At 36.8% G+C, this 15,749-nt stretch overlaps 1 protein-coding gene across 4 annotated transcripts in view; it reads right to left on the bottom strand.

Annotated features, from left to right (window-relative positions):
• Positions 1 to 1,137: 1,137 nt before the first annotated feature.
• The window catches only part of LOC100643365, a 195,183-nt gene continuing 180,571 nt past the window's right edge, over positions 1,138 to 15,749 (bottom strand). For all 4 annotated transcript variants that reach the window (XM_048407661.1, XM_048407659.1, XM_048407660.1 and 1 more), the window contains 3 exons: positions 11,712 to 11,824; positions 3,328 to 3,563; positions 1,138 to 2,591 (listed from right to left, as the gene is read on the bottom strand). In XM_048407661.1, the coding sequence (XP_048263618.1) occupies positions 2,474 to 2,591; positions 3,328 to 3,563; positions 11,712 to 11,824 (467 nt within the window). In that variant the 3' untranslated portion in view covers positions 1,138 to 2,473. The remainder of the gene's footprint in view (positions 2,592 to 3,327; positions 3,564 to 11,711; positions 11,825 to 15,749) is intronic.

The raw sequence follows: 15,749 nt of genomic DNA, 5'->3' as shown, positions 1-15,749 counted from the left end.
CCTCCCCCCGAAACGGCGAAAAATCGACGGAACCACTAATTGGTTCTGTCAATCCTGTAGAGGGGACTCGCACGTTGATGGGTTGTGTCGGCTAAAAAGGAAAGGGGCGGCGCAGCAACGATGGAAGAACGTTGAAACGACGAAGCATGGACCACGTCGACCGGAAAGATTCGTTACGGGAATACAACGTTCCGGGAGAGCAACTTTCATTACAGTTGCGTGCTTTTTTCTGGTCGGTTCGTTCGTTCGCTTTTCCATTTTTTTCCTTTCTCTTCTGCCTTTTTTCCCCTCGTTTTATCATCGGTTTTTCTGTCCTTTTCAATAAGCTCAGCTCCCGTGCTTGTTCACAATATTCGAACGCGTTTGGACGCTTCGACGCCGCGACGCGACGTCAGCCGCGAACAACAAACCGACATCCATCCCGGTACGAAACGCGAGATCCTGTTTCCACTCGCTGAAACGTGCAATCAGAGAACGATCAGCCACCGACTAAACCGCGACTTGTTTTTATCTACGGTCCTGTTCGTTCGCTACACAGGATGTTTGACAGTCCAGCCATTTGTGTATGATAGCGAGATTTCAAATTTTATTAAACCCGTCATGTCAAGCTTAGAGTTTTTTTCTGCGTATCTTGCCTATCCTTTCGTATGTTTTCTTATTCTTTGAATTTTTTTTTTTTAGTGGAAACCAGACGTTTGTCTTATGACTTTTTTACGACAATCGTAAAAATCGTAGAAGTGGATGCACAAGTTTTATTGTACGGACCGAGAGGGAACTAAAACTACAGACTATGAATTATTTTAGTTGGTGATGTAAAAGGTTTTATAAATAGTTAAAAATATCTGACTTCGATCCGTAGGTAGGTTTTCAATTGATAAAATTCTATCATTTTGTAAGATAGCAAAGAAGCGAAAGAAAAGAGTATATGAAATTACAAACGAATTTGGAAGTACCATCGAACGAGTCCTAGAACGAATAAATTTTTCTTCATTCGAATTAACAAGTGTGTAATTATGAACGCGTATGACGATTGACGACGAATTTTACGATTTACGTCTCTTCTATTTTAGCCACGGCGATTAAAGTGATTTTATTTTGGCATTTGGAGAACGACGAGGGAAAAAATATCACGGAGTATTAATAATGTAACTTGGATTTTATTGCATAGCGTTAAATGATGTCATGTACAACGCCGTTTCCGACGTCGGGGGTTTCCACTTCAACGCCCAATGAACTCGTGAAAAATAAAATCATGAAAGTTCGCGCAGAATTCCGATTGTGCGAATTCTGCTCGTCGCTTACATTAAATTGATCGCTAATAATTTTCGACCATCGATGTATAATTTATTTCTTTATTTCTTTCGTTATTTAATTCAGATATCGATTAGGAAATAGAAGCTTACATTATTCTGTGAAATCGTCGTTAATCGACACGCCCGCTTTAAAGTCTTTTGATTCCTCCTCTCGGCATTTTTAACGTTAGCAACGAGCTTTTGGTAATGAAACCGGAAGAAAAAGAGGAAATATCTTACGATTAGAAACCAGAAATTTTGCAAATCTATGGAATTGGAAATGCTTTTCGTATCGAACAACCGTGATTCCATCGATTGGCAAAATTTGAAAATTCCCTGACTTTCCGCCTGGTTACCAACAACGGTCGCACTTTTGTTGGAACTTTCGTCAACGACGCAACTATAATTCTACGTTTCTATCATCGAGGAAAAAGTAGCACACAAGCTCCAGCTTATCCATCTTCCAAAAAAAGAATCCGTTATCCAAACACAGGCTTCTTTGCGTCAACGACAAACGACTATTATCGCTAACATCCACGTTAAAACTTACGAGTCCTTACTTCGTAATTGCTAAATTTAATAAGCAAATAGTATCATACAACGTGAACGTTAATAAGCCACTAAAATAATCATTTATACCATTCTTTCGTCAGTTCTTATCCACCAGTAAAGAAAATTCTCATCGATTCTACTTACTATAAAAACATTCTACGAACAAGTAGAACTAGTGGTCTTCACAGTAGCAGAAATAAGGCGTATTTGCTGTAACGAAACCGCGATTTTCAGATAAAAATCCAACCATAGGTTTCAGGCGATTTCACAAAAATTTCCTTCACAGAAACATCTCTGTATCCTAATCATCGTGTTCGCCATATCTGTTTCTTTACGTTCAGCATCCATTTGCCCGCGCGATCCATCGATCCGCAAGACGCGTTTAAACCGCTCGTCTACGTGTAATACACGCACTTACACGCATACACACACACACACATACGCACGCGCACACACAGAGAAAGTCACTTTTTCTATTTTGTTTCGAGGTCCCGGAGGAAAAACAAAGTCGACGAGGCAATAGCTAGCAGGATGACTCGATAGGTAAGTCGATGTATCGTGAATCGAATTCCGTGTATCGATGACTTTCAGATCCTGTTTTTCGTCAATCTTGTTGGCCGATCGATCGATCACTGCACCTCGCACACGAAGAACGTCTCGAAACTGCACGGGCTGTCGTTCCACTTCAGCCCTTTACCATCCCTGTTCCATAGCTCCAGGCAGTGCTCCTCTTCGCCGTTCTCGTATCTGCAACGAAATGCATCGAATTTATGCTGTCTTTTTTCTGCTTTGTCTGTTATTAGGCAGATAGTGAAGGAGATATTATCAAACGGTTTCAATTAGCTTTCAGAACAACGAAAAGCCGAGTAATGCTCCTTGTTGTGTCTCCCTCGGAGAGACGAAGTCGATGCGATAGAAACTCCTCTCTATCCGCCATCGCTCGAGTATGCTAATATCTGAACATTCTAATATGAGCCGAATATTCCATTATCCGAACAGTACGGCTGTTAGTATTTTCCTCTGTTAGAAATACTATTATTCCATCTATTACATTACATTATTACAGCATAAACAGCAATTAAGGATCACGAAGATGGCCTTTCTTGCTTCGGAAATATTTGGTTGTCCGAAAAGTTTCTTTCGTTTCATAAGGTGATAATAGACGAACAATAATTTCTATTTTATATTATTTTATTGAATTAGCTACGATCCATTTCGTTCTATTTCTGTTATTATGTTCGTGCATAATTCAATAAACTAATATAAAACCAAAAAACATTGTGCGTCTATTATTTCTTTATAAAACGAAACAAACTTTTCGGACAATCTAATATATACATATTCTTTTCCTTAGATATTAAGAGAAGAATTGTAATTTCTTTAATCCTCGTTTAAACGAATGGAATTTAATATCCGAAAAATGTTTGTTCTATTATACGAACATTCTTGTGTCCTTACTAGTTTGGGTATCGCAGGCTCATACCTGAAATTATTCGGCTCGCCGACGTTCCAATTTTCGAACGTGATTGGCCTGCCGTTTGCCATCCAGAAGAAAGTGCCTTCCTCGGCCTGATCGGTACCAGAGGTCCAAAAATGCTCGTGCCCAAGACCGAAGTCCTTAATATGCTTCTCCAACCTGTCGTTTTCCTCCTGCGACGCTATACTCGCCAGATGCATTCCGTGATATCGACAATACTGGGACGCCCTGTACCAGTTGGCCTGTAACGAAATTAAAAAATGAAACTTACGATACAAACGGATAGAATGAGATCTAGCTGAAGCAGAATTAAACGCCAGCCTCAAATTCATTATTGTTTTTCTTCTTTTGTTTCTTCCAATTTATTTTTCACCTTCCCACTGCTCTGTCGTTGAAGTGAACGACAAAACGATGGAATATTTAAAAATTTATTTTATCGTTCGAAGAAACTAGTCTAATCGAAAGAAAGAAGATCGATGTTGCTCGAGAAAATAGAGTGAGAAACGAAATATATCGTGCGATCGCGTGTGATAAAATATTAGGCGAATGACGAGTGTCGGCTTCTAGGTGAATAATACGCGTATGCACCGATTCGAATGGTAATTAAACATTGTTATTGTGGAACAGGATCCGAGATAATTAAAAGAGACACTGGTTTGGACATTAACAATAATTGTTCGTTAAATTATGGACTGTGATATAATGGTAGTCTTTGTACATTTAAGCAGCAGAGACAGTTATATGCTGTATCGTATCATGACGGAATTAATGCATCGCGTTCATATAATTAGATTAATTGAAATTTTTTTAAACTCGAAATGATCATATCATATTGTGGGACAATGGCAGAATCTAATTGAGGTAGTAACAGGCCTTAAAATATTTTCGAAATTAAATCCACTATTTTACCGATTATTACGCTACTGCTCAAAAGTGTCTGGACACGATCGTTCACTTTTGGTACGATGTATAATTTCATTCGAAAAATGATAAGATTACAATGATGACAGAACGAAACTGTCGTAGGTCAATTGGTACAGAGGTTGCAAGTAATTTTCGATCAAACATTGCAGTCGCTACATTTTTTTAAACATATCAATCCCTTCGAACGATGATGAAACTCAACTGATAACTCTCAACTGACTCGCTAGCAATTTATTACGACGTTTCGTGTGACTGTAAACGTTCAACGAAACAGGACTCGCTTTTCAGATCGGAAATAAAATAATTTCGTCGAGCCTTTCTTTACATTCGTTAACATCCACAATGTCGAAACGTTCCACGTGAAGTATGATTTTTTCGATTCTGGGAGTATCCTTCGCCCTGTTAGCGCAGTATACGTCGATATTTTTCGGCGACAAGCATGCCAAAGACACGTCGTGTCATAAATTCGCGAGCGACGCCACGGCCTGGCCGAATGCGATTTTCGTGTCGATGCGGAGGAATGTTTTGTCGAGGTTGCCGGACCGGAGAACACGTTTCACCTCCGTACACGAAGGGAAACAGGAAAAGAGGGGAATGGAGAAACGCGAAAAATCGCGTGTAACCCGGCCGGAATGCAAATAAAGAGCGATAAATAGGAGCGCCTTTGCGATTGCTTCGACGTCGAGTCGTTCGAAATCTCTTCCTCCTCTTCCTTCATATCTTAGCGGGATGAAACTATCCCGTTTCTATTTTACAGTTTACGAAATCGAATACTTTCGGTTATGCTAATGCGGCTTTGTTGCTTATTTTCATCTTCTCCTGTGTGAGTTACATTTTTACTTGGTTTCGTTATCGAAGGAACGATCAATGGCGTATTCTTCGACTTTAGCTTCATCGAGTTTCGTCCCACGTGGAAATTTGAGAAGATTTTATAATTGAAAATGAAATATATGAAATTATCTGTCATTTGACGGGCTGAAAATCATAGTGACGCGAATGAAAATTTTGAAGAATTTGGATTTAGCCGCGTACTTCGATTCTCGAGTCTTCCTTAGATTCGTAATTAATTAAGTTTACGCTTTCTTCTTCGTCGCGATACCTTTTCGCGATTTGGAAAAGTACGATGATAAGTAACAAACGTAGAACTTTGTTTTATGAAAAAGTGGCAGTGGTCCGACTTACACCACAATGGTTATCAGCCCTTCCTTCATTTCAGTATCGTAAATTCTTCAATTTTCTTTTATCACATTTTCCCTGCTTCCTCTAAATTTCGTTTGAAACAGATTTAGTGGTATTTTTCTTTCAAGCTGACCTTTTATTACAATACATATTCTCCAATCTTTGGAATATACATATACGACGATATTATCGTGAGAAAGACACGCGAACTTATTTACAAGTATTTCTTTTCCTTTCATAATCTATCTAATTATTATATTATAGTTCGATTATAATTTATTTCATTGAAATCACAATTTTATAATTATTTTTTGTAATAAATATATCCACTTGAAAGCCTGCAGTATTCTTTGCTTTCGAAACGAAACAAATAAATCTCTCACATATTTTTCTGAGAAATAAGAATATTATAATCATAAGCGTCATTGTTAATAAATTACCATTTCAATACTACGTAATAGTAATGTAATAAATACTTTATTTACTTTATTTACTTAAAGAAGCCAGTATTTCTTTAATTAGCTTAAATTAATCGACAATCGACGTTCGAGTAAACGCTTTATCTTCAAGTCGTGGTGTCGTTCGTAATTCGTAGCTACCTAATTCCATTCTTTCCTTAGAAAAAATGGCAATGAAGATTTCGGAGAGTGACAAGTGTCTCCCTAATCGTTCATACTTTAACACGCAATCGAATTTATTCAAAATTACCGTTTCGTACGGATATCGATGAAAATACCGCTACTTTATGGTTGGAGAAGACAACGCAGACACTCGTTCCGTGCAGCAAATTGCCCATGGCAATCGATGAACGTGAAAAGAATTATTCGCGATCGCGTATACAGAGGCAGCGTGTTTTCTCCTTTAATTGGCCTTTTACTTTGTCCACTGTGGTTAAAAGAACGAACGCGCATTAAGTCTATTTAAATGCTCTCGATCGTGCTCCTCGCGACTCGTTTCTCCTCGTTCTCGTTCCACCTGCTACAATTGCGAAGCTATTTCTACATTTGTCGAAGCTCGTTTCGTGTTTATTTTATAATGAACTTTTTAAATACGTACGTAAAAGATAATATCTTCTTAGACACATAAAATGTAAAGGAGGAAACAATACGATCAGACGATCATTACGAAATATTTAACAGTACCGTGAAATGATAATTACAATTTTAAATTGACCTCTAGCAGCATTTTTACGATCTTTCAAATTATTTGCGTAGTATACGTTTTATATTCAGAAGGGTATTTCAATTCGATCGAATCTTTCTAATTAACTTTTTAAAACTTGAAATATTCAAAAATGAAAAATACCACTTCTTCATATCTGAAAGAACATTATTGCATCTGACAAAAAAAAAAAGGAATGAAAAAATAATATAACAATTAAATATAACGATACGTATGGCAATAAAATTTTAATTATATTTAATTCCATTTCAAAATTCGAATTTTATTTCACCCGAAAGCGTCGACGAAACATATATTTTTCCTTCAAACGTTCCATCGAATTTCAATTCAAAACCACTTTATATTATGCCGAAATTTGTTGAAAAATTGTCTTGCCGGATTTTCGTCGTAATTCGTCACTGGTGCGCCTTCCTGTACGAGTTTCGGTGTACCACTGAGAGGAGAACCACCGGAGCGGCACGCTTCAGCACGAAAGTACGAGCTCAAAAAACGCGAGTGTAAAGCCGCATAAATTTCGCCAGCCGGCTCCATTACGCCTGGCAAATGGCAAATGACCGCGCAACAAGCATTCTCGTATTTTACGTCCGATAGGGGAAGCGCAAAGAAACACGGATCCGCGACATTTGCATATTTCGTTTCCATTGAAATATCTCTAATATTACGCGTGTCCTATTCACGTCCGGCGAAATGGTTACTTTGTGTTCCACGCTTTGGAAGAATTTCACGTATTAAACATCAGTTCGTTCGTCGTTGATTTGATGATCGAAGACGACTAGGGAGAAAGTTATAATTTATTTCGTCGTAAATAACTACACGCGGTACCTACTTATAATCAAAGTAGTATGATGAAAATAATAAAATAGAAATTGGTAGAAGCGTACGTAATAAAATAGTAATAATTATCTATAAGAAACTATAATATAAGTAAATAAATATAATGGTGTATCGGCTTGATGAGGATTTATTATTAATTAATTGCAGAAAGAGGTACTTGAACCTTGTCAAATTTGTAATTTTGAAGGAAATAAGAGAAACATCGCATTCATGAATTTTTGCAATTTGCAATTGCGTTTGGAATTTTTAACGCGAGTGGAAATAAGTTTAACACAAAATTATTTCCAATGTGAAATGAAAATATCTGGAACTTGTCTTCCATACTGAACGTTAAGCGCACTGTACGTATATTCCAGAAGTGTGTTTTAAGTACATTCTTATAATTTGTAGACTGTAATTTTACATTCTCGTAATTCATTCCACTTTATTTTATTTTCACAATCCTCGAAATTCTTTCCAACATTTGTAAGATTCTTACAGTTTCGTAAGATGTGTACAATTTGTAAAAATACTTGTGGTTCGACTCTATAATGTAATTTTACTCTGTTATTTCAGAAATGAAATAGATCAATTGCTCAAAAAATTCAGTCATAGCTATAAAATCATACTGCGAGCCTCGCGACAGGTCAAACGAATCCCGAAGCGAATTCCGATAACCACTAAAAAGCAAATACTCCGCGGTGACGGGTAAAACGATAAAATAATAGCCAAGACCATATTTCGACTAATGGTGTAACCAAAGATTTACTCGAGCAACAAACGAACAGACACCATCACAGCCCTCATTGTTTGCTGGCGAAACAAAAGGTGAACGGGTGCAGAAGGACGTTCGTCCCGGTTAATCCGATTACAGGGAGGATCGAGCAGCGCTCCTTTACGTCGTTGCGAAACGCCGTCATTTATCGCCGAAGAAACGCTTTACGTCACTTCCACCCACCGTTTCAGAGAGATCGTTGCAAGGCCGCGGACCGGACACGCAGTCGCCATTACAAAATCTGTCTTAATAATGCGGTTCCGTTTGCACGCGAGCCAAGGAAAGTAGGTGACTCGACTTGTGGAGCAACAACGGTCAAAGAGAGAGAAAGAGAAAGAGAGAGTGAAAGAGAGAGAGAGAAAAGTGATAGAGAGAGTTGTTCGATCGGTCGATTCATCTGGTTGCGTGAATCTCCATTTTCGGCTGGTTAACGATTTGAAAATGCCGATTGAGTGGCCTCAACTCAGCACTCTATATAATAGGGAATTATTTAAAGATCGTGGATGTTTTTGGAAATACGTGTTTTTATAGAAATAACCAATTAAATGGGATTCAAATAAAGATTCATTTCGCCTACTAAATATTCTGATGACTACTTTGGTTTGCATATTTTCTGTATTTTTGTGTATTACCTCTATTCTAGATAATTTTGTAGTTTTAAACCCATAAAAAGATGTAGTTTAATATAAAAATATTGTGATGACTACTTTGGTTTGCATATTTTCTGTATTTTTGTGTATTACGTCTATTCTAGATAATTTTGCATTTTCTGCATTTTTGTGTATTACGTCTATTCTAGATAGTTTTGTATTTTTAAACCCATAAAAAGATGTAGTTTAATATAAAAATATTGTGATGACTACTTTGGTTTGCATATTTTCTGTATTTTTGTGTATTACGTCTATTCTAGATAATTTTGTAGTTTTAAACCCATAAAAGATGCAGTTTAATATAAAAATATTGTGATGACTACTTTGGTTTGCATATTTTCTGTATTTTTGTGTATTACGTCTATTCTAGATAATTTTGTAGTTTTAAACCCATAAAAAGATGTAGTTTAATATAAAAATATTGTGATGACTACTTTGGTTTGCATATTTTCTGTATTTTTGTGTATTACGTCTATTCTAGATAATTTTGTATTTTTAAACCCATAAAAGATGCAGCTTAATATAAAAATATTGTGATGACTACTTTGGTTTGCATATTTTCTGCATTTTTGTGCATTAAGTCTATTTTAAATTGCTTTATATTTTTAAATCCATAAAAAGATGCAGTTTATTTGTAGTTTGCTTTTAAAAGGATCAATCAGATTATTTTGACACGTTAATCGATGAAAATTATCGATCTCACTAGACGAATATAATTATTGATAAACTCTTGACTTCTATCTCGTTTAAAATAATAGCAAACTATTCCTTGGAGATTATTTTTAAACAAGTTAAGTAATAGAACGGTTCATCCTTAAGTAACCGACCAAAATACTCCAAATATCCGACAGGTATATGTATAAGTACAGTTGATACTTTAATATTTAAAACTAAATAAACTTGCATAAATTTTTACGTAGGATTATCCGAAGGATAAGAATTCGAAGAGCGATATGTTTTGTGGCACTTTTACGGAAAAATAGAAAATTTGCTGCAAGGAATATATATATATAATGTCAGAAAAAAGAAACTGTATTACCTTTAATGTCAAAGAACAATAATAATAATATGAAATTTTAATTCACGTTATTTAAAATCGAAGTGACAATTAACGAGCGCATGTACAGTAGCCGCAATAAGTATCAGCGCACGGTATTGTATTTTCTATAGTATTTGTTATTTAATCAACTCTAAAATATTAAATTTCATATCACTGAATAATATTTTAGCACAGCAAACGTATCATTCTGAGTGAATAAATTCGCTTTTAAGTTATAGCGATAATTTTTTCTAGCAGATATATTCGCCCATAATTCTCCCAGTTCTTAAGCGATACTTCGACGATTTTACTTTCCAGGGAATTCGCGGTCGCCAACTGGGAGTCCCAGAAGGGGTCTAGGTTAGAGGGAAAAGCGTGATAAAGTGGGTGACGGGTTTAAACTAGACACGAATACGTAATAAATGGGTTAATGGCACTTCTAGGCATCGGTCGTCGACGAGACGACGCTGTTCCTGTTTTAAGGAGATGGAATGGAGGTGAAATTGTGTGTCAAGCGGTGGGGAATGGGTCGTTGGAGATTTGAATGTGCAGTGGAATCGAGTTAAAGCGAGATCGCGTGTCTGATACTGACATAAAGTGGCCTCAATGCGAAAATATGCGTGGGTATAGCGAATGGAAGTGTAAAATTGCTTGTAGTATAATTACAATATGGTTTAAATATTTTAACTTCAAATTAAAAAATATTCGTGTGAACTTAAGAATCGGTATTTGTCCTGCTGTTAGGACATTTCTCGAGAACTTGACGTTATCAAGATTCCATTCCAATCTCTCGCGCATACGGTAGACTTTCTCCTAAATGGTATTTGTGGAATTAAATCACTACCTGATTAAACGAACAGCCGATTAAGCCAAACATGATACATACAAATATCACACACATATTATAAGTAGCTACAAAAGAAATATGTTCGTATGTATGCGTGAATATGCATTGTACAAAATAAAAGTTAAATATAAAATAATTTAACACTATTTAATTCAATATTCATTCTCTTCTATCTTTTTCTACAAAGATACCACCTACACTGAGAAAACCTTCCCTACCTTGACATATACGTAATGTATTTATATATAGACTCATACTATTTAAAGTATCCTTTTCTATCCTCCTCTGTTTCTTTTTCAATTACATCACGATATCACCTTTCTGTTACATTGAATTTCCTTTTACGACAAGTATTCTGGACCACCAAGAAGCTTAACGTCGCGTGAAACGTATCGCTGAATTTTCTCTCAAAGAAGTTAGGTGTATTCGCTCAAATAAGAGGAAAAAGCTTGAGGTTAAAAGCTCAAATAGGAGGAAGTGCACTATATTTGCAAATCACGCTTCCGTAAAACGTCGGTTGTCCAAAAATAATCGAAGATTCTCAACTAACAAGCAACGATAGAATACTTCCGCATTCTAGAAATATAAACGTCCACCTGTTCCTCTTAAAGAACACCTTTTTCTCCCTCATTTGACGAACGTGTGTCTATCAAACCGTTGTCTTCGACCAACCCGACAGAGAGCTCTCTTCCGTCAACGCAATCTGTTTGACAGAGGAATCGTTACGAGTCCACGAGGACAGTGATCAACAAGATCAATTTTCCGCGTTCTTTGCCGCGTGATACAAAGCATAGATATAGGGGATGGTCGCGTTCAGGTGAGCAGATCGATAACAAGCCCGGTCTGGCGTTCGATGCACCGTAAAGCGCCAGTGAGACGGCAAGCGGGAAAGTTACGGGCACGGAAATAATTCGATAATGTCCGGTAGGCCGCGCCCGCCAGAGCAACTAGATAAATCAAAGTGACTGGCAGCCGTGATACCTTGAAGAAGATCCCCAGGTAGTATCTTTTCTCGCCGAGCTTCAACAGCGGCATCGTCCATCTTGATGCGGCCAGGTTGCTGCTGTGCTCGTCCACGCAGTTTGGGCAGTCGTCTGTGGAAACAATGGAAATGTAAGCGTGGATCCGGTAGAAATCCCTGGCAAATTAATTGCACGCAAAGATTGAAGTTAATACACAATTTGGTTGAAGTTAAATTAACAGGGAAGTATGATTTCACAGTCTGTGTCAATTGGTTTCGTTACTTACACACGGTTTGCAGATATTTCGTAAAAAGGCGACGTAGTGCCGAATACAAGAAATACGTAAAATACTTGAAACTTATGGAACAGTGTAGTTTAAGAGCGCTTTCTCTGAATGTACTAAGCGTGCTTCAGACCCTTATTCAAGGTTTTCATGCAGTTGTCTTTATTATTTCGTGCTAAGTTGCAGTTTGTACAATGAATAAGAGACAAAGTTCCTGAAGTAAGTATTTAAAGTATTAAACATCGAATTTAACAGCGTATTTAACACCGAATTTGTTAAAATAACAGATTTTAGTCTTTTTCTTTTCGCGTTGTCTAAGTCCTAGTCTTAACTTTCGACAGTTAATCTATTAGGTTGTCCGAAAAGATTCTTTCGTTTCATAAGATGATAATAGATGAACAACAATTGCTGTTTTATATTATTTTATTGAATTACGAATGATCCATTTCGTTATATTTCTATTATTATGTCCATGCATAATTCAATAAACTAATATAAAACAAAAACCATTGTGCGCCTATTATTTCCTTATAAAACGAAAGATACTTTTCAGACAACCTAATGCTTTATTCCATTTTTTACATTGTACATTCGATAACGATTCAAAAGTATTATTTGTTGCTTCTAATTGGATATCAAACGTATCGATTGAAGAGATCAAATGCATAAAATCCGACACCTAACGTTGCTCTTTTTCGATCGAAATAATCCACGTGGAAAGGCAGAAATAAACAGATATCTCTCCACCGCAACGGTATCGTTAATAATCGTGTTTGCCACTGTTTACCTTCGCTAACTGAAGGTTTCTTTCCGACGTTCCTCTTAATTCACGTAATAGATTTCTCTGTTGAATGCTGGTTGCGAGAAAACGGAATTACAAGCGTTCACGGGGGGTCAGACCAACTTGTTACGTAACGCGGAAGAGTCGATGCTCTGGTGGCTCGAGACGCGTAACGGTTCAAGGAAAAGCCGACGAGTGAAAATTCCATTATTAAAGGCACGATCGCCCACCTCTTTTGGCCGTGCTTTAACGAACCATTATATCGCGGCATAATTCTCGCCGAGGGCGAAAGTTTTAATGTTCCCAGCGATAAAACACGCCTATGGAAATAAGGAACTTAACGAGAACTTTCGGATAATATAGACTGTAAAATGAACGTGATTCCGAGTGCTCGGCACGCCGCATAAATAATATCGCCATGAACCTTCGCGACTCAATCGAGTACACTGTTGGAAAAATAATCGGAGAAAATAGTATCATAAAATTTTGTTAGCTTTTCTTTAATGAGATATTTCTCCAGATTCTTTTTCCTACCTTTGCTGGTTATTGAAAGAATTTTATGTAAACTCAGGATAACGAGTTGTGTTTTATTTTCGTGTGGTAGCGTTGCGCCATAGGTAGTTAAGAAAGCTCAGGTTAGTCTCGTGTTAAGTTACTCACATTATTCGTGGCGTGAAAAAGTGACAAATAAAGTGACGGATTAGTTGACGATTCAGGTAAAATGAAACGGGAAATAATTACTTGTTAACCGACGAAGTTTTTTTGTATTTCTGATGTAACGAGACTCTCTCGCAGACATTAATTTAGTTGTTATTAATTTAGTTGTATTAGTAACTAGTTCGTCGTGGGTAATGCAGAGTGTAACAGGACGCGCGGTACGATTATACGTATGGTGTATAAAATAAACTGAAAAAAAGCATAATTCGTTTTCAAGAAAATCGAGTTTAAAGCTTAGAAGGTATACACTTTTAATTGCGGGCAAGGAATTTGAATAATTCTGGATGCATAAAGAAATGTGAAATACGAAGATATAAAAATTTATAGAGTTTAATCTTAATTTATATTCTACACTTTGTGGCACAAATGCAAATGATAGTATTTGTCACGTGAACCGGAGAATATAAACTAGAACGAACTGGTCTAAAATTTATACGACTTAATCCGAACTGTTGCAAATTTTGATAATGATATATTTTTTCTAGGGAACGATATTTATCGTCGTTTTTTAATTCGTTTAGTATCTTAAAATTTTCCAGCGATACAAAGAAATTATTTATATCAGTCCGATGTTTCTTTTTAAGGAAACTGGTTTTAAGGGCGGTTCCGTTAACAAAGGAGGTGAACTTCTTAATTAACACGAAGAAACGAAGTTAATTAGACCAGGCAGTTGGGATAAGATAAAAACGCCGAATGTACTTTCTATAAGATGTCTTCTTTAGAGTTTTAAATTGCGCTGTTACGGTAATAAGGGAAAATAATTATACGGCAAGAAAGATTTGTTCGTTACGAAAAATAAAGAAAGGTAATTCTACCGGCAAGAATTTATGTAGAGAGAGAGAGAGAGAGAGAGAAGTTACGTTCTTCGTCTTACGTAATTTCGTCGACAATTTTTCGGTGGCGGGTGTAATCGATCGAGGTAAATTTCTCTTCGATTCATTACACCACCTGGTGTCGTTTTATTAACGTTTAATGTTATGTAAATAACATGGAGACGTGGTAGTTTCATTTCGTTTTCATCTTGTTCTTTATGCGCCTCGAACGAGGTCACATGGAAAAATTATTACAAGAAGCTTTTAAATAAAAGCCCATCCAGTCTTGTAAATAAGAAAAAAGAAAAATAAAAGAGGGTGAAACCGTCATATTATATAACGAGTGGAAATAAATTCTCGTATAATTATAGAAGGGACTGTTAACCATTTAAGAGTGTAATTTTATTAAATTTTCAAATTTTCTAACGCTATTTACACTACGTAATATTCTTTGGGATGGCTAACCATTCCTCTGCAAATTAACTAACGATATGGTTAACTAACAATATAGAGTATAATACTATACTAATATAATAATATACAATACATAATACAATGTATAATACTGTTATCAATACTCTCACAAACATAAAAATTTTGATTCCTACTAAACACAACTTTTAAAAACGTCACATGAAAATTCACATTTGGACATATCTGCGACCAGCAAGTCATTAAGCACGATTGCAAAAAGTACGATAAACATTGTTGCAAAAAAAAAAAAATACATTGCTATGTGACTGATCTCTTTTCCTTCCACGGAAGAACAGCGACAAAACACTGCTGTCAAGTTAACAAACGCGCCACTCAATCTAACAGTTCATTAGCAAACCCAATAAACTCCCAAAACGTTCAAATATTTCACAAACCTGCTGGAAACGATCACCAAGCACGCAAAATCACAAAAAAGCGCGTGTCGTGTCACAGCGTCATAAACGAAACATCCAATTTCCGTAATACGGCCACGACGGTATCTATCGACCTAATGAATTCACTGTGGCGAGCGGACGTTTCCAAATTCCCAAAGAGAGGGAGGAGGGGGGGGCCAGATCTCTCGGTTCCGTAAGACAATTTCTCAACGAGAAGGGGGCCATGCATTTTAACAAGATCTCGGCTCAGTTCCGCCGCCGGTTGTACACGATCGAGTCACTCATTAACCTTTCAATTATCCTTTACCCAGGCAACCGCTGCGATTAATCCATCCAACAGGAACTACTTGGAAATTCCGAAATTCTCATCCTCGTCGGCGTCTCGAGGCGTCGCTCCCCGTCTACTTTAATAAGATTTAGAAACAAAAGCGTAAACGGATATACTTTCGCCGTTTGGTGATCGTTCGTCCAATCAAAAATCGAACGTCCGAACGTTCTGAGAATGTTCCAAGAATGCTGTTACTTATTGGAAATTTGATTCAGTTTGAAAGACCGAATAAAACTGGCGACGTGCAATTTCTCAACTACTTTTTGT

This window comes from Bombus terrestris, chromosome 7 (assembly GCF_910591885.1).
Source record: "Bombus terrestris chromosome 7, iyBomTerr1.2, whole genome shotgun sequence".
NCBI lineage: Eukaryota > Metazoa > Arthropoda > Insecta > Hymenoptera > Apidae > Bombus > Bombus terrestris.
This window is presented reverse-complemented; position numbering and strand designations above follow the sequence as displayed.